The 19,145-nt window shown below is 40.2% G+C and overlaps 1 protein-coding gene across 2 annotated transcripts in view; it reads right to left on the reverse strand.

The window, feature by feature from the left end:
• TMEM26 (transmembrane protein 26) overlaps nt 1-7,762 on the reverse strand; it is a 50,898-nt gene extending 43,136 nt beyond the window's left edge. For both annotated transcript variants that reach the window (XM_066349754.1, XM_066349755.1), the window contains exon 1: nt 7,398-7,762. In XM_066349754.1, the coding sequence (XP_066205851.1) occupies nt 7,398-7,588 (191 nt within the window). In that variant the 5' untranslated portion in view covers nt 7,589-7,762. The remainder of the gene's footprint in view (nt 1-7,397) is intronic.
• Nucleotides 7,763-19,145: the final 11,383 nt, after the last annotated feature.

Raw genomic sequence — 19,145 nt, forward strand, 5'->3', positions numbered from 1 at the left:
GTGGATCAAATAGAGAAATAAGAAAGCAAAGGAATCTTGCAAAACATGACAAGGGCTGAAAGCAGCAGTGATGGTAGAAGACTCTTTCTCCCCCTAAGGATTACTAATGTTTATTCTAATAAGCAGAAAACATTCAAAATCAACTGGACACCAACTCCCTCTTTGAGGTGAGCTTGACAAACCAAAGATAAAATATAACCATCCCCTTTTCCTAAACACTGATGGAGAGTAGGCTTATATTCAGAGAAAATAAACAAAACTTGTCTCCACTGTGGCATTTTATATTATCCATCTGTATGTCCTTAATATTATTTCAATGTGAGTTTCAAAGAGATTTTATTTTTTGATACCTGTACATAAAAAAAATATATTAAAAAAACACCTTGGTTTTCTTAACAAAATGATTTATCTGTTAAACTTTGCTGATACCAGAACTTCCAGAGTAGTAAGGGATATGCACAGGGGGAGAATAATCCTTAATGTAAAGATGAATTTACCATTGTTGGAAAGGAAGTTACACTATTCAGATTTGTCCTGACTCTGCATGTTTAATAATACCACCACCATGAGACAGAAAAATGCATGAAATCTAGCAGTAAGGATAGATTGACTTTTGCTCATGGAAGCTGCCCACACTAATTTGCATTTTGTTTTTCTCCCAATCAAATACAGGAAGTTATAAACCATTATAACTTTAACTTTCAGTTATAAATGTCTCAGTTGAACATACTCACTGAGAAAGCATATACATCTCTCAAAGGTTCAATTTCCTAGGGGTCTCATCATGCAGACATAATTATTGTTTTAATTACAAGTCCTTTGTGAAATAAAAAATAATAATGATGATTTTTCTTGGGAGTGAAGCATAGTACTCATTCAAGTTAGCATAAGACTTTTCTTCTTAAAACCAGGACTCAGATCACTAAAAACAAAGTCCTTTCGCTCTCTCTCCTCTCTCTAAAATCAATAAAATAAAATATTTTATATATATAAAAGCCTGACCTGTGGTGGTTCAGTGGATAAACATGACTTAGAATGCTGAGGTCGCCGGTTCAAAACCCGGGGATTGCTTGATCAAGGCACATATAGGCACTAACTACTATGAGCTGATGCTTTCTGCTTCCCCACCCCTTTCTCTCTCTCTCTCTCCTCTCTCTAAAATCAATAAAATAAAATCATATTATATATACATATACATGTATATATATATATATATACACACATATATATATATATATGAACAAAACAAAGTCATTTGCTGGTAACATTCAACAGGTGCTTCCCAAAAGGATACAAATTTCAGTCATCCTTTTGCTTTGAGTTTAAAGATCAAGAGATAAAATGTACACACACACATATATGAAGGTAAGGAATATTATAAAACTGAATGCACAGTGTAGATGGCATTAAAAAATATAATGCACAGTGGAAGTGCTACTGGAATAACTAAAATACTAAGGAGAAATTTCAGGAAGTATGGACAACAAGTGTGAACAAGGAGAGAAACAGTCTATCTGTGGAGAGCATTTACAGTGCCCAAATTGTCCATATGGAAATCACAGGATTTTCTTCCCAACTGCTCCATTTCATCCTCTCTGATATCCAAAAAGATCATCAGGAAAAGAGTTCTTTTACTTGCCAACTTCTTTTCTGGCATTTTTATAAACATTTTTGGTGGAGAAAGAGACATACATCAAATACTTTAGAATTACACCATACAGAGTTCCCCTACACTACACAAAACCTGTTCAAGATCAGACCTCATATGTTTTCTGTCAAGTCCAGGTTTTTCATTTCTGTTATTGAACCATTTAAAAAGATTTGAGTAATCAAAACATACTTTGCTGAGGGTTTTTTTTTTGTTTTTTGGTTTTTTTTACAAAATTGGTTTGAATTTTAAGTCAATTTAGGATAGGATCTCTTCTGATTCCTAACTTATCTTTTTTGTTTTCAGTTGGGAGACACCCAGACATTTTTTAACACATGACGTTTCAAATGAAATATGGTAAAGATATAAAAGTGAGAAGAAATTTTTCACTTAGAGGCATGACAGAGTGGGAGGAGAAGAGATAAGGGAGAGTAGAAAAGAAAGTCAGTGTTTGTCTTCTGGGAATATGTCAGGAATGTCCAAAGGCACAGCTAGCTCTTCCCTCTCAATTTTTCATCTCCTTGGCTCTTCCCATTTCCAACTCTTTCTCCTCTTTAACGGACTCAGCTGAAATGTCTCCCCCCCCCCCCCAACCACCACCACATTACTCCTCATCACATTCTTTCTTCTCGAAATTGTTGGAGTCTCAATATCCCTCCTCTCCTAATTATTAACTAAGTGATCCTAAATAAAATGATTCAGAAGTTCCATGTCTCTGTTCTCCCATATAAAAATGAGTAAAAATAGGCCCTGGCCGGTTGGCTCAGCGGTAGAGCATTGGCCTGGCGTGCAGGAGTCCTGGGTTTGATTCCCGGCCAGAGCACACAGGAGAAGCGCCCATTTGCTTCTCCACCCCCCCCCTCCTTCCTCTCTGTCTCTCTCTTCCCCTCCCGCAGCCAAGGCTCCATTGGAGCGGGGATGGCCCGGGCGCTGGGGATGGCTCCTTGGCCTCTGCCCCAGGCGCTAGAGTGGCTCTGGTCGTGGCAGAGCGACGCACTGGAGGGGCAGAGCATCGCCCCCTGGTGGGCAGAGCGTCGCCTCTGGTGGGCGTGCCGGGTGGATCCCGGTCGGGCGCATGCGGGAGTCTGTCTGACTGTCTCTCCCCGTTTCCAGCTTCAGAAAAATACAAAAAAATAAATAAAATAAATAAAATAAATAAATAAATAAATAAATAAATGAGTAAAAATAGAGAAACAAAATAATTGTAGCCTCTATCAGTATCAAATTGTATAATCTCTATAAAACCTTGAAAGACCCTGGATATTAGTAAATGCTAAATATTCATGATAAATTCTATTTCTATGCATTTTAGCACTTAATCAAAATACTACCTTTTATTTTAAATACTTGAGTTGTTTGTTTTCTGTTTCTTCTGTCTTCTCATGCATTGTCTAGCATAGTACCATGCTTACTAATTAGGCAATTCAATAATTGTCTCGCTGAACTTAATAAAGGAAGTGGGTATAAGAGCTGATGGAAAAGGTGACCAAATATAGGAAGTATTTTATTAATTATATTTACATTGTATTCTCAAAATTCTTTTTTTTTCAAATTGAGAGCAGGGGAGGCAGAGAGACAGATTTCTGCATGCACCCCCATGGGGATCCACCTGGCAAGCCCCTGTGGGGCATGCTCAGCCCACCATTGCTTGGCAGCAGAGGTATTTTTACCACCTAAGGCAGAGGCCACTGAGCCATCCCCAGCACCTGGGGCCAACTCAAGCCAAGACTGAGGGAGAGGAAAAGAGAGAGAGATAAAGAGAAAAAGGGGAAGAATGGAGAAGCAGATGATTGCTTCTTCTGTGTGCCCTGACCAGGAATCAAACCTGGACTTCCACACACGGTGTGGATGCTCTACCACTGAGCCAACTGGCCAAGACATATTCTTGAAATTCTATAAAGAAAGCTCAGTGTTTAAAATTCTGTACTTTTGTCAATAAGCTCAACTTAGAGTCTTACTTATCCTCAGATACTGTCTACTTTAAAGTGAACACGCTTCAAATGTGTCACAGTTTTGGTCATTTTTTTATTCCCTGAGGAATATTTAACACTATTGATTAGAAAGCAACAGAGACACTGTCTTCTGTTTGATTTTACCTAATTGGTAATTCACAGATCCTTTGGACTGTTGCCCAGACAATAGAAAGTAAAATAAAGCAAACCAATACTAATTTCTATCTGATAGGAATATAAGTAAGTTGGTAGGGGAAACTAATAAATACTAGGTGAAATGGAACAAATTCCACTAGCACACATTTATTGCACTTAATAAGGGGTGTATCATTGGCTAACCCTTTCTATCCTATAGAATTCCAACAAGTTAAACTTCTCCAACTGGCAAGTTAACAGCATTGATGTAATGTTGCCTGTCCCTGGACAGCTGAGCTCAGCAGCTCTAGTTCCATTTTCCATTCCAAAGGATAGCTAAAGAAACATTTTTTTGGACAACTGTAATATGTTTGCTATGTTTCAAGAAATTTTGTTCACATTTTTCTCTATAGCTCTGTTTATTGTTCCATAATTTCAAGAGATTTGACTTATTTGGGGCCAGGTGCCAAATACAGTATAGTAAAAAGAACAATGTTCAAACTAGCCCAGGGTAATCTAAAGGATGATCATGGATCTGACTTCCCAGGAAAGAAGTTTTCACCATTTAGGCATTACTCAATTGACTGATAGATATTGAGTATGAGAGGGTTTCTCCCTCTTCTTCTTCTTAACTTGTAAATAGATAATGTATTTTTTCTTTAAAAAGAAAATGAGACCTTATTTAAATAACTCTATAACTTTATTTTCCTGACAATGTACTGTGGACATTCCTCTAGCTAAAACCTAGGTCATTATTTTTAATAACAGCAAAATAGTTTATTATATGGGTATGTTACAATTTTCAACCAGTCTAGTGATGGATAATTGAGTTGCTTTCAGGTTTATGCTCCGCTAACAAAATGGAAATTAATATTACTGTGCATATATATTTACATATAGGTACTTTTGGTTATAGGGTAAATTCCAAAAGGTAAGACCAATGGATAAAAAATATATATTATATTATATAATATTAATATAGATATCCACATAGATCTATATATTAACATTTTCCTGTATAGAAGAATAAGTACTTCCATAATATTTACATTATGCTTTTTTAAATTCCATCAGTATTGATTTCCTAAGGAAAACCTTTTTTAACACTCAGAAAACATAAAAAGTTAGGCCTTGCTTTATCCAGAAAACTTCAGCCCAGATATGAAATATATCCCAAATCAAATCCTTTCGAATTATTATCATGTTACATCAGGGATAATCTTCTATATATTTTAGCATTCCATCTTCTGGTTTCTTTTCTCAGATTTATGACAGAATAGTTTGAGCACTTTGTCCATCACAAAAATTACCATAGTTTCAGACTCAGTTGAAACATCAGTAGAACAAAGCATTATAATCATATTTCTATTTCAATCATTTACAAAGACTCATTTGTCCCTGAAATTTTATAAGCCAAATCTACCCATTTTTTTCTTTATTAGTCTATATATTGATCCAGCAAGATTTTTGTGAATTACTGCTATTATATACAATATCTATCACTGACCTATTCTAAAATAATGGTGAGAATTTTATTTTCTTACTTTTTGGCTCTGAATCAATAGTTTATTGGCCAGTCCTTCAAATAAAGATGTTAGACTTGTAGAGATAAAAAATGTGTCCAGTAGACACAGAATGTTTTTATAATAAGAGAAAAGAGAAATCCTAGGATCTAGAAAAGACATTCCTTTTTTATCAAAATATGTTATTTCATTTAATTCATACCAACCTGTGAGATAAGTATTCATAGATGAAATAACTGAAGCTCAGCAAGGTTAAGTAACTTGCTCAGTGACTCACAGAAAGTAAGAAAGCCTAGATTTTACCCCACTATTTGTCTGATTTTGAGGCCACACTCCCTACATGAGTGTGTCCCCAGTTCCTTATTTAATTTGACACATTGACTATCGCCTATTTTTGCCTCAACATTTTTTTCCTCTCTTGGTTATATGTTACATGTTAGTCTGAATCAGACATCAGTGATGATATAGACATGAAGGTAAATATCCATTAGCTGTAGCATTTCTACACAACTGGTGTGAAATTTTGATTTAATGTGAGCTAAGGACTCTTGGCTACTCTTGGAGAGGGAGGCGAATATTTCAGCATCTGCTGGACTAATCCCTCTTCTGGGGTTGACATTTGTCTGAGAAGCTCTAACGGTTGGTGGCAGGAGTACCTTCATGGGAAATTTTCCTGCCTCAGACTTTATCTTCCTATTACTGAAGATACTTTCTCCCCTAGTACATTAAAGCTGCTCAGTAAAAATTAAATCAATTTCATATGACCTGGTGGGTGCAGGTTTTTCTCCCTTTTTGTTTCTTTAACATGAATACCATTGATAAGCTAATACCATTTTTCTTGGAGATTTCCAAAAAGAATACTGAAAAGTACATTAAAATATCTCCTTTTTAATAAGCTGTTCGTGTGGGGAAGGGGCTGGAGCAGAAGTGGGTGGGGGTGGGGGGCAGTCACATTCCAATCTTTATCGTATTAAATTAAGATTCTACTAGATTAATTTTTTTCATTGCTAATTTTAGATATTTTCAACAGTGAAAATTTGGGGCAGGATTCACATTATTTTAAGAAATAGCACATTCACTCCATTGCACTATCATGAAATACAGTCTTTTGTAGTTTGATATGTAGAATATAGAGAAGGCGTTCCCTTTCTCAGTATGGTGGTTACTACAATTCCATGCTGTATGTAATTCCTAAAATTGGCTAATACTATTTTTTTCTGTCTCATAGAATTAGGTTGTTTTAAAAGTATTGACATGTATAAAAACACAGACTGCTTCTAAAAATCAACACAGAAGACTTCTATCTTGAAGTGTGGGAATGAAAATCTACTGGTAGTGGAGGGATGGAGGTGGAGGTTCTTTGTAACATTGCAAGAGAATTTTCTCCTCATTTCTTCTATTGCCATTCAAGTCTTTGGTAGAGGAAATAAAGCATCATGCTGAGCCTGTAATTCTTGCACATTGAGGTTAAGTCGGAACCAACCCCTGTTGGTCCCTCCACCAGCGTGGCAACCCATCTTAGACAAGATGGGCTGACCATTAACCAAGCTCCGAAGCAACCAACCCCAGACACCTGAAGCTGGTGCCATGGGGAGCTCAGGGACTGGAAGAAGCTACAGGCTGAAAGCAGAAACACTGTGCTGCCAAGGTCTTCTCGCCCTTCATCGTTGCCCCGTGCACACAAGCTCTTGCCCAAGTCCCTGATGCCCAGGGAAGGGCATTGCTATACCTGCATTCATTCAGCCTAACTCGCGCTCCCCCACACTCCCCAAATTCAGAAAGCAGGGCACACGACACCCTTTTGCCCCAAGACTCTCCCATTTGGAGCACTCTCCGCAAAGCAGGCAAGGACTTCCCTTCTGTTTTCTCATTTACCAAATCGCCAAACCTGGGACTGGGTGAAGCGTGTCTGTGGCTGGAGCCTTCCCAGTGCTGCCCTGGGACCCTGAGGTCCTGCGGCGTGCCCAGGAGACGCGCAAGCAGCGGGCGCTCCCTCGAAGCTCCCAGCAGGACAAAGGGGGTCCGAATCCGAGGAAAGAGCCGGCGGGCTTCGGGGAGAAGGGCTCTTGGTCTGCCTGCAAGTACCGTCGGGGACGGTCCCGGGGAATCCGCGCCCGCCCTTTCCCGGGGAGCGCTCACCATTTGCAGCCTCTGCCGTGCTTGAACTTGAGGGTGAGCGCAGTCTCCAGAAAGAGCAAGAGGTTGAGCAGCGCCAGCAGCCAGTACCTCGGCTCCTTCCTCGCCTCGGCCACTCGCCAGACCCCAACCAGCGAGTGCAGAAAGAACAGCAGCCGGGTGGCCAGGGCGTAGAACAGGATCAGCCCCTCCATGCCCGCGGGCGCGCTCTGCCCTCGCCCCTCACCCGCGCCCCGCAGACCCGGTCAGGAGCATCCGACCCCGACCGCGGGCAGGAACGTGACAGCTCCGAGACCTGCTGCTACTGTCTTCCCTTCTCGCCCTCCCGCGCGTTTAGAACAGGAGGGAGCAGCTCGCCCCTCCCCCAAACTTCCTGAGAACTCTTCAAAAAGGGGGGACTCGAAGTCCAGCTTTTCCAGACTGCCAGGCTTTCCCGGGAGTCTGGGGCGCGCAGCCCGCTCCTGGGCGTTACTCCAGCGTTGCCCATCCCCCTCCCATTCTCGAGGAGTAACCTCCATCCCTGCCCTCTGCCCACCCTCACTCCTCCATCCTCCTGGTCTCCTTGTAGTCCCTCAGAACTTTCTTACTCGAAGGGGTTGGAGGGAGGAGGGGGGGCTGAAGGTGAAGGTGCTGCACAGCCAGAAAGGAGGAGGAGGACGCATCTAAGGCACCCCTTCCTTGTTTTCCCACTGAAGTACTTCAGTTCACTCACACTGCTTATGAGTACAGGCTCTAAGGGTGACTCGACGCTGGGACGGAGGAGAGCCAAAGAATCCGCTGCCCCGAGCAGTTTTAAGAACGCGGTTCCTGCCCAGTTCAAAGAACTAAAACTCCCAAGGACTGGAGGAAATCAGACACACTGGGCTTTCAGAGAGCTCCCTACACCTTGTAAATGGGTCACATCTCTCTGGACGCGGTGCTATTACAGAAAAGAAACAGTCTTTATTATGTTATACACCACACGTTCCTCATCCCCAGCACTTTTTTTCCTGAAAGCTCATAGTAAGTAGCAAGACAAGAAGGCAGAGGGGAAACTGAGGAAGGAGATAGAAGATGGAGCTAGGAATTAGAATAGAAGGAGAAATTCATGGAGCCTGGAACACCTTGAGGTCAAAGACCAATCATGTAAACTCTGGTCTTTCCAGTTTCCAAGGCAGAGGAAACTGAGGTCAGGGTTTCCCAAAATACCTTAATGATTTGTGTTTCCCTGTTCAGTCTCCTACCTCCTGTACCACTATTTACTTAACATTTTCCTTTAAATAAACTAAAATATTTTACTAAAGTAATTTTGAAGGGAACCTTTATACCACTTATAAGTGGAAAAGAAGTATAGTAGGCTATAGATGGAAGGTAATTACAAAAATAAATAAACTGAAACTAAGTTACTGACGTCGCCCAATATATTAATTATTGTTTTTCAAGCTCTGTGCCTCAGTATCCCTCCTTCTGGGGAGATAAAGAAGTGCTACCCATATTAATTACTCCAGATGCTTTTTTTTTTTACCACATTAGTAAAATTGAAAAAAAAATGTAAAGAAAAATTTTTCTTTGTTAAGTTATTCAACTTAAAATCGTACTTTCCTTTTCTAAAAATCAGGTTGAAAACTAAATTATATGATTAATATCTTCCAAGGTGGAAAAAAGTTTTTTCTGGTTCCCTAAAAGAAGCTCAATATTTCTGGCCCTGTGAATAGGGAGAAATTTTTCTTTTTCCTGTGGGTCTGAATTCTCACATCTTATAGGAAATCCAGCAGTAATTTCCTGGGGATGCTTCTTATAGTGCTCCTCAATGTAGGCTGATGGCACAGTGATCTGTGACCACACACTGTGCTGTGAAGCAGGGGAGCACAGGAGACCACCAGGTCAGCAGGAGGCAGCATGGTGCAGACAGCACAGCCATACATCCAGCCAACTGGCTGCCCTGGACTCCTGGCTCATCCACTTAATGATGTTATAACCTTTCTACCTCAGTCTCCTCATCTGTAAATGGGGTATGAAGCCTATGGATCCATAGGGCCATTGTGGGGATCAAGCATGGCCATCCATACAAAGCATCTAGCAAGTAATGAGTGCTTGGTAAATGTTGGTGATTATTGGTTGGACCAAAAAAGTTAATCCAAGGAGCTGATCAGATTGCCTGAGACGATAACAAGAGTAGAGCAGAGAAACATGACATTCTAAAGGCCTATCAAAACCCTCCAGCTGAACACCACCAGGAACACATTTGTTGTTGAACAAGTTGGGTTATTACTCTTTTAGAGAGGAAGACTATATTTCATGGAGAACCATGGGGTATCTCAGTAAGAAAGTGTTAGAAACCTTAGGAAGGCTTCTTAGAAAAGATTTGGGCTGGTGTTAGGTGATTGAGGGGGCAATTAAGGAAGTGGGGCTTTGCTCTAATTGGATGATATCAAGAAGGGGGTAAATTCTGATTGGGTATCTTAATAAAGCTTATTAGGTAGAGGAATGTTGTTCATGCTTGTGGTTTTGACAATATTCATGTTCTGTCTGTGCTTAGACATGATTGTAGAGTGGTCATCTCTTCATCTTCACCCATCACAGTCACAGAGTGGCCTTGCTTGATGTTGCTGTTCTGTGAAACGTTTGTTTTCAACAAGAGGATATCAAGGACCAGTTGATGGTACCAGACTAGCTGCTTGCTGTGAGGGGTAGGATTTTTCTTTTTCAGCTTCCTAGGAAGGCTATCTATTCCTAGGGGTTAAATAAAAAAGGAGGGAGGTCAGTCTGATAGCTTCCACACATCTTTGTTACTCCCTATTTTGAAGGTTTAGACTCAGTATAGGTTCTGTTGTCTCTGGATCTGAAAACCAAAACTGTCATTAAAGAGAGCATCAAGGTTATTTATTTTTAATTTTTTCCTAAGCCCACTTTAGAAGACTGAAAGCTTTGAGAAATAATTTGGAAACTGCAACCCAATTACAATAAACTTTAGAGAGAAAGAAAGAAAGAGAAGAAAAAAAAAAAAAGAAAAGAAGGAAGGAAGAAAGGAAGGAAGGAAGGAAGAAAGAAAGAGAGAGAGCCTGACCAGGTGGTAGCATAATGGATAGAGCATCAGACTGGGACCTGGAGGGCCCAGGTTTGAAACCCCGAGGTCACTGGCTTAAGCAAGGGATCACTGGCTTCAGTGTGGAATCATAGACGTGACACCATAGTCACTGGCTTTAAGCCCAAGGTCTCTGGCTATAGCCCAATGTTGCTGGCTTGTGCAAGGGGTCACTTGCTCTGCTGTAGCTTCCCCACCCTCATCAAGGCACATATGAGAAAGCAATCACGGCCCTGGCTGGTTGGCTCAGTGGTAGAGCGTTGGCCTGGCGTGCAGGAGTCCTGGGTTTGATTCCCGGCCAGGGCACACAGGAGAGGTGCCCATCTGCTTCTCCACCCCTCTCCCTCTCCTTCCTCTCTGTCTCTCTCTTCCCCTCCCACAGCCAAGGCTCCATTGGAGCAAAGTTGGCCCGGGCACTGAGGATGGCTCTATGACCTCTGCCTCAGGCGCTAGAATGGCTCTGGTTGCAGCGAAGCAGCACCCCAGATGGGCGGAGCATTGCCCCTGGTGGGCATGCCGGGTAGATCCCAGTCGGGCACATGCAGGAGTCTGTCTGCCTCCCCATTTCCAACTTCAGAAAAATACAAAAAAAAAATCAATCTCTTAACAACTAAGGAGCTGCAACGAAGAATTGATGCTTCTCATCTCTCTCCCTTCCTGACTGTCTGTCCCTCTCCCTGACTCTCTCTAGCTCTGTCAAAACAAACAAACAAACAAACAAACAAAGGTGAGAGAGAAAGAAAAAAAGAAGAGAAATAAAAGAATTTAAAAATCTATTTAATTTGTTTATGTAAATGTAAGTAAATGTTTTAAACTTTTTCTTTAAAAGCAATCAGCCCCAGGCACCAGGTTCCTGTGGCACAGGCTGGGATTGCACTGAAGCGAAACCAGCTCACACATTGTCTGAGGAGACAGCAATCACCAGATCTCTCTTCCTTTCTGAATGCAAAGTAGACAGTTTTCAGGGTTCCCTACAATTAACATGATTTCAGTTATGCAAAAACAAAAAATTTCTTCCTCAAACTACCTCCAGTAAAAGGAGTAGTCATTGAAAGGGCACACATGGCCCAACAAGGGGACGTGGAATCCGGTGGAAATCAGGCACAGGAGGTGTAATAAGACAGTGCCTTGGGCAACGGGGACAATAGGACAGCTGTGGACTTCAGTGACTTCAGGGAACTTATGGTGGCAGTCTGTGAACCTTTCATAGCAACTTTCTGACACTATCAGCTTTCAGACAAATCTTTCTATCATCTCAGTTCAAATTTCTGAGAAAATGTATTCAAATGAATCTCTCCAACTCTGGGTACCATGTTCCTGGACCACCAGCATCAGAACAGCCATTGGCCATTTCCATGCAAAGACGGATTTTGTTCTGCTTTCCTCACTCTTTAACATGAGATTCTGGGAAGAGCAATTTTTTTAAATTTTTTGTAAGTGAGAAGAGGAGAGTTAGAGAAAAGGACTCCTCCGTGCTCCTGGCGAGGATTCACCTGTCATGCCTACTAGGGGGTGATGTTCTGCTCATCTGGGGTGTTGCTCCATTGCAACCTTGCATCTGGAGCCATTCTAGCACCTGAGATGAGGCCATGGAGCCATCCTCAGAGCCCCGGCCAACTCGCTGCAATGGAGCCTTGGCTGCAGGAGGGGAAGAAAGAGACAGAGAGAAAGAAGAGTGGGAAGGATGGAGAAACAGATGGTTGCTTCTCCTGTGTGCCCTGACCAGGAATCGAACCCTGAACATCCATATGCCAGGCAGACGCTTATCACTGAGAAAACCAGCCAGGGATGGGCCAAGGCAATTTGAGTAGGGGGAGGAAGGGGACCTAGCCAGCACACTGGCTGACACATTCAGTACTATTCAACCCTGGGGAGAAATGCATACATCTTATACCTATAAGGCCAGAGATAATCCTGCTTTAAACTTTGTGCATACCATTATGGATCCACCTATAACTCCCAACAATGATACGTGTCAAAGACATATCTGCATCCAGAGGCCACTAAAGCTGCAGGTTGGTGTCAAAATCCACAGCCTCTTGACCCTGGCCGGTTGGCTCAGCGGTAGAGCATCGGCATGCGGAAGTCCCGGGTTCGATTCCCGGCCAGGGCACACAGGAGAAGTGCCCATCTGCTTCTCCACCCCTCCCCCTCTCCTTCCTCTCTGTCTCTCTCTTCCTCTCCCGCAGCCGAGGCTCCATTGGAGCAAAAAGATGGCCCGGGTGCTGGGGATGGCTCCTTCGCCTCTGCCCCAGGCGCTAGAGTGGCTCTGGTAGCGACAGAGTGACGCCCCGGATGGGCAGAGCATCGCCCCCTGGTGGGCATGCCAGGTGGATCCCGGTCGGGCGCATGTGGGAGTCTGACTGCCTCCCCGTTTCCAGCTTCAGAAAAAAAAAAAAAATCCACAGCCTCTTAGTAAAATTCATTCCTACTGTAGCTCCATTTTGATCTTCTTGAGACATCACTTTATACATACACATACACATATACATATACTAGAAAGCCCAGCGGTCATACGAAATGACCACTGTTCTAGATATTATAAATTGTAATTAAAATGATTTGTGCAAAGGTGTCTGCTAATTCAAACTGAATTACCCAGGGCAGGCGGCGAGGACGCCCCTTTGCTTAGTGCCCCACGGGGTTTCCCCCTTCTACTTACTTAATTGCTTAAAGTAGAGTGCAATGAAGGAAACCACTGGTGGTACATTTCTTAAGAGCCACCGCTAGCTCAATAAATAAAGGTGATTTAAATAATAAAATGTTAATTCACATGTCAAAGATCTCTTTGTACACAACATTTCTGTGTAGATCTTTCCATCATTTTTAAGCTCGCCTTGCAGAAGACCATCAATTATTTTTAATTTTACGTGATTGCTGGCTCATTGCTTGCTATAGCATTAGAGGCCAACTTTTTTTCAACTTCATGCATCATTTTATATGCAGTAGCAAATGGGTTAATGTCTTGAAATAAGTCCCCCATTTCATTAAGTAAGGTCTCAGGAACTCTTTTATTCCATTCTAAACGTGCTGAACTGGCTTCTGAGAGATCAAGTATATATAATTGAGCAAACTTTCTTTTCCTGTCAGAAGGATGCAAAGTTCCAGTTTGATGGTAAACTTGACCATGAAGTCAAAAGCAATAAAGTCCTGGTCCAGGCAAGTCAATTGGTTTGTTTCCCATGGACGCAAAAGCAAACAAACTATTAATGGATCGAATGCTATCCATGTACTGTTTGCTATTTGGATGCTGATTAGTCAATAATTTATTCAAGATTGGTGGATAATTCTCAATTAGTGGAACTACAATGTTTCCATACTTGCAACATTGAGAAAATCCTTTCTTGCCACGGTCAAATCAATTAGTTTCTAACTTGAAGTTTAAGGACTGACAGTGTTCACATTTAATATTCATGTCACCAGAGGAATGCTCCAAAATTAAAGTTTCTCCGTTTGAAACTGTTTTAATCCTTTTTACGTTTCGGTCAGCATTACTCTGTCGTTTTTTTGCATTTCTCTCCTGCCTTTGTTCAAGTGACTCATTTTGTCGAGACAGGCTTTTTTGTCTTGCATCTGAGGCAAGCCTTGTTTCTCTATGCTCATCAGTCTCATTTTGCCAAGAAAGACACATTTGCTCTGCGACTGAAGCAAGCCTTGTCTTTCTCTGCTCAGTGGTTTCTTTTTGTCGAGAAAGCCGTTTTTGTGCAGCTTTAGCTCCTTTTCTTTCCTCTTCAGTGCTGTAGTTTCTAGGAGGCATTCTTAAAAGGAATTATGTTAAGACGTAGTTTTTATGTAAAACAAATGATTGCCAATGCAAACAAATGTTCACCTTCCCCCTGACACGCTCAATTTGCGTTCAGCCTTAAATTGTTTCAAAAGCAGATGATTGCCAATGCAAACAAATGTTCACCTTCCCCCTGACCCGCTCAATTTGCATTCAGCCGTGGCAATTTCACCCCATTGGCTAGTACAGTTACGCAAGCAACCAATAAGCTATCGGAGACAAACAGACACAAGCTGCATATAATAAAGATGTATGCATAAGTATATAACATAAACCATGGGAAAAATCATACACTACAGGAAAGTAATTCTATTCTCTAGAGGAGTTATTCACAATTAATACCTTTCATTTTTATTTTTTCTGGTAATTACAATTATATATTTAAAAAAACATAATCTATTTCTCCCTTTCTTGATTTACCAACTTACAAAAATGTTGAATTCTCAGTTTGAAAGTTGGGTGTCCCATATTCCTACAATACCTTCTTTCTCCCTCATTCCAACTGGACTACCCAATTTTTATTAATAATAACATCCTTTCCTTTAGCTGTATTTAAATCTACTGTTTTGTCAATTGGCTAATCCTAAAAATTGAGAACCACGAAAAAACACCTAAGATATGTAATTATTAGTCAATGTATTTTTTCAGATATAATGCATGTTTCCCCTAAACTTTGAAAATAATCATTCTTTTCTTGAACCTAGTATTACTGATAAGAAGTCTATTCATCCCATTGTTTTTTCTTTAGAAATAAGTATTTTTTTAATCTCTGAAATTTTAAAAGATTTTTTATTATTTTTGGAATGCTTGTCATTTAAATGTATCTAGATATTGGGCTTTTTTGTGTGCTCTGTGGGATGCAGTAGTCATGTCATATGTATTTAAGTGAGTCAAACCTTCTGCTATTTCTTTAACAATTTCTTCTTTATTGTTTTTCTTTGCTCCTTCTTAAATGCTTCATATTTTCTATCTTTCTTTTTTGATCTGTGTTTTGGTAGAGCTCCTTAATTTTATTGTCCAGGTGTCTCACTTAACCTTCAGATGTTTCCATTTTATTGTTCAGGTCTATCAATGATTGTTTTAGTCAACTTATTTTGTAACAAGCCTTTCCTATTATTTGAAACCTGTTTTTTTTTTTCACAGCATCTTGCTCTTGAATGGATGCAATATCTTTTTAAATTATTTTGAAACATTAATTACAATTTTTAAAATGCTTTTATCTTTCCTAAATTATTTTTGTTTTCATTTGTTTGTTTCTCAGTTTATTTAAGTCTTTCATTTGATTTCAGGATTTTACAACCTGGTGATACTCAAATGATCTAATGATTCTTTTTTTCATTCATATTTGCATATAAAGAGCAGAGCTGGCTAAATACATAATTTCTATAAGTGTTTTAAGTTAATATTTGTCTATTGACTGGAACAAGTGGCTATGGTTTAGTACTTGGGTAGGAGACACTTGCCAGGTAAGCTTCCCTGTGGGGTGCAATGAGGAAAAGCAGGCAGTATTGTCAACATAAAGAAATATTGGGCAAACAAGTGTGTTATGCTTGCTCGCTTGCACTTTGCCTGATTGGTGTATGAGCACGGGGCAACACCACGTGTGTATAGTCTACGTAAGGCTGCAGGTGCTGGCCCTCAGGGTGACAGATTATAGATTGTGGATTGCCTGCTGCTCTTTGGAGGGGCCATTTTCTGCTATTGTTTGCTGGGTAAGGGGTTACCCCCCACCACCCTGTTTTGCTCATCAGCCCTGAAAAAAGGAAGTGGTTTTCCCTGCCTGCTTGCTCATCCACCATTGCAAGACTAATAAAGGAAATGGCCCACCATCCTCCAGCTCCACAGTTCCCTTACTGTCTGCCTGAATCCAATGCAAATCTGCATGGATGGAGCCACTGGCCTTACGGGAAGTTTCCTTTGAAAGCTGGTGCTTAATGCATCTCATTCAGTCCTTGGTGGAGCTGCCTTGACTTCTCTCCTCTAACAAATGCTCTGGAGTCTCAACCATCAATCATTCTTTAAAGAACAGTTCACAGATTTTAGCTTGAAATCATTGACGACTCTAAGTAAGGAAGCAGAGAGGATATCAATCTCTACTTTTCTGAAAATAATTATTAACAAATACTATGAGTAGAACTGCTCTTCCCACTCACTCTTAGAGGCTCTCACAGAAAAAGCTGTGCTTACTTCTGCTTCCTTAGGGTGTTTTCTTCTGCCTGGTTCTTCATTGTCCCAGTCCCTCTGTATTCTACTCCTCTGGAATTCTTTAAAAAGTTTTAGTCCAACCCTCATGCTTTCTAGCACTGTTTTTATTGCCATTGCCTTTCTTTTCTTTTCTTTTTTGGGGGGATTTAAAAAATCATTTCTAGGTGATAATTTGTTTCCTAGTTCACAAATTTGAATCAGAAAACTCACAGATTGCCTGACCAAGTGGTAGCACAGTGGATAGAATGTCAGACTGGGACATAAAGAACTCAAGTTCGAAACCCCAAGGTCGCCAGCTTGAGCATGGAGTTGCTGGCTTGAGCAAAGGGTCACTCGGTCTGCTGGAGCCCCCCAGTCAAAGCACACATGAGAAAGCAATCAATGAACAACTAAGGTACCACAACGAAGAATTGATGCTTCTTATCTCTCTCCCTTTCTGTCTGTCCCTATCTGTCCCTCTCTCTGTCTCTCTCTGTCTCTATCACACACAAAAAAGAAAGAAAACTCACAGATTTATATGCTGTTATGAATCATCTGGATTAAGTAGAAACAGTAACTGCAACTATTTCACATTATATATAATAATGGAAGAAAAACAACTTTATTAATTTAGCAATAATGGCAAAAATTACTCTTTTTTAAAAAAAAAACAAAGTAAATATCAATAGTAATTATCAATCTTCAGACACTTCAACAGCTAGCAAGGAAGATAAATTGAAGTGCAGGGGAAGGACCAAGAGTGAAGCTGCCTTCTCCAAGCTTTGGCTGCCCCTCTTAAGTGATGTGATTGTTAGCAAATTACTTAATCTCTGAGCCTTGGTTTCTCATGTATAAAATAATAATAATAATAGTACTTTGTGTTTATTGTAAGAATTAAACTGATTGATATTTCAAAAGTGCTCAGAAAAATGCCTGGAATATAGCAGGTACTTGGTAAATATTTGTTGAATAAGTAAATAAATGAAGATATGAATGGGCATTGAATAAACAACACCCCAAACCAGAATGTGTTTTCTCAGTTGGTACCATAGATGAGTCTTCTTCCAAGGCAAGCTGCTTATAAATGATGGAGTAAATAATAAAGCTTGTAAATGCCATGATGTGAACTCTATACCTCATTCTGTCACATGGGGGAGGAGATCACAGATCAGTGGAACATTGCATGGTTGGCAGTAATGAAAAGCAAGTCTAAAGATGCTGGTAGTTTTACTGCCCTGAATAGGAGACCCACCTCCTGGGGTAGCTGAGTCAAGATTTTGACTTTGGAGTTATAGGGGTTGGGTATGAATCATATCTCCTGTAATGGCCTGAATTATGTCTCTCCAAATTGACATATTAAAGTTCTAACCCCTAGTACCTCAGAATATAACCCAATTTCAAGACAATTTTAGTTCAATCACATCTTTAAAGACCTGTATAAAGATGTGATTTAAAAAATGCCACCATTAGGACGGGTCCTAATCCAATTTGACTGGTTTCCTTATAAAAAAGAGGAAATTTGGGCACATAGAGAGACAGAAACCAGGGATGTATATGCACAGTGGAAAGGCCATATGAGAACACAGCAAGAAGGAAGTCATCTGCAAGCCAAAGAGAGACACTTCAGAAGAAGCCAACCTTCCGACACCCTGCTCTCGGACTTCCTGTGAACCAGGACTGTGAGAAAATAAATGTCCGTTTTTTAAGCCACCCAGTCTGTGGTATTTTGTTATGGCAGCCCCACAAACTAAATGCTTCAAGTGTATAATCTGTGTAAACTGGAGTGACTTTCTTTATCTTTCTGGGCCTCAGTTTCCTCATTTACAAAATGAAGATTCTGTAATTCATAAGACTTAATCATAGATTTTGAGTATAAAATGAGATTATTATTACCACAAAGCCTGCCTCATAGTAAGAGCTAAATAAGTTATTATTATTGATATAATAATCATCATTATTATTGATGTCATTAGTGTCTCCAGATGGGCAGTTATTAGACACTTTCCCTATCTGATTGAAAAATGAGCAACATTGTTACATACTCAAGATGTTGTATCTTTTTGTAATCATAAGCCTGTTTTACAGATAAATTAAACTTCTTTTAAATGATTTTTGGGGTCTGGTAAGAAGACTTGAATATTTAAGAAAATAAACTATGATGATGAAATATCAAGTAATTACATAGTTAAAAAAAAAAGAATAGTTCATTCCAAAGGTGAATCTAAATCATGATGTCTAGTACATGTAGTTTGTTGATTGTTCCTTGATTGGACATTTTGATCCATTCTGGATTTGTTCAAACAAGCCTAGGATTATCCTTAGAGATGAAGATACAATTTATCATTTAATCGTGACCATTTTTTTAACCACAAGAGCAATAAAATGAATTACACTGGAAAACATTGTGAGATGGTGCCCTTTATAAATGTTTTTTACAGGTGTGATATAGAACAGGTGGTCAAAGTGCTATGAAGAAATTGATGGGGTTGGAGTCATAATGTCTTAATTCCAGCCCCCACCTCAAGGTGTACCTTTCTTTGTAAAATGGAGCTGGCAATGCCAGCATTTTATATCACGGTCCATAAAAGAATTATATAAGGTAATTAATATGAAAACACCCTGTAAAATTACATTGAGATTAAGGTTAACATGTGAGTGATCAATCACGTTGATGGTACATATCTTTGATGTATGTGATGAGAATGGCACTTTATCTCTG

This window comes from Saccopteryx leptura, chromosome 9 (genome assembly GCF_036850995.1).
Source record: "Saccopteryx leptura isolate mSacLep1 chromosome 9, mSacLep1_pri_phased_curated, whole genome shotgun sequence".
Classification (NCBI taxonomy): domain Eukaryota; kingdom Metazoa; phylum Chordata; class Mammalia; order Chiroptera; family Emballonuridae; genus Saccopteryx; species Saccopteryx leptura.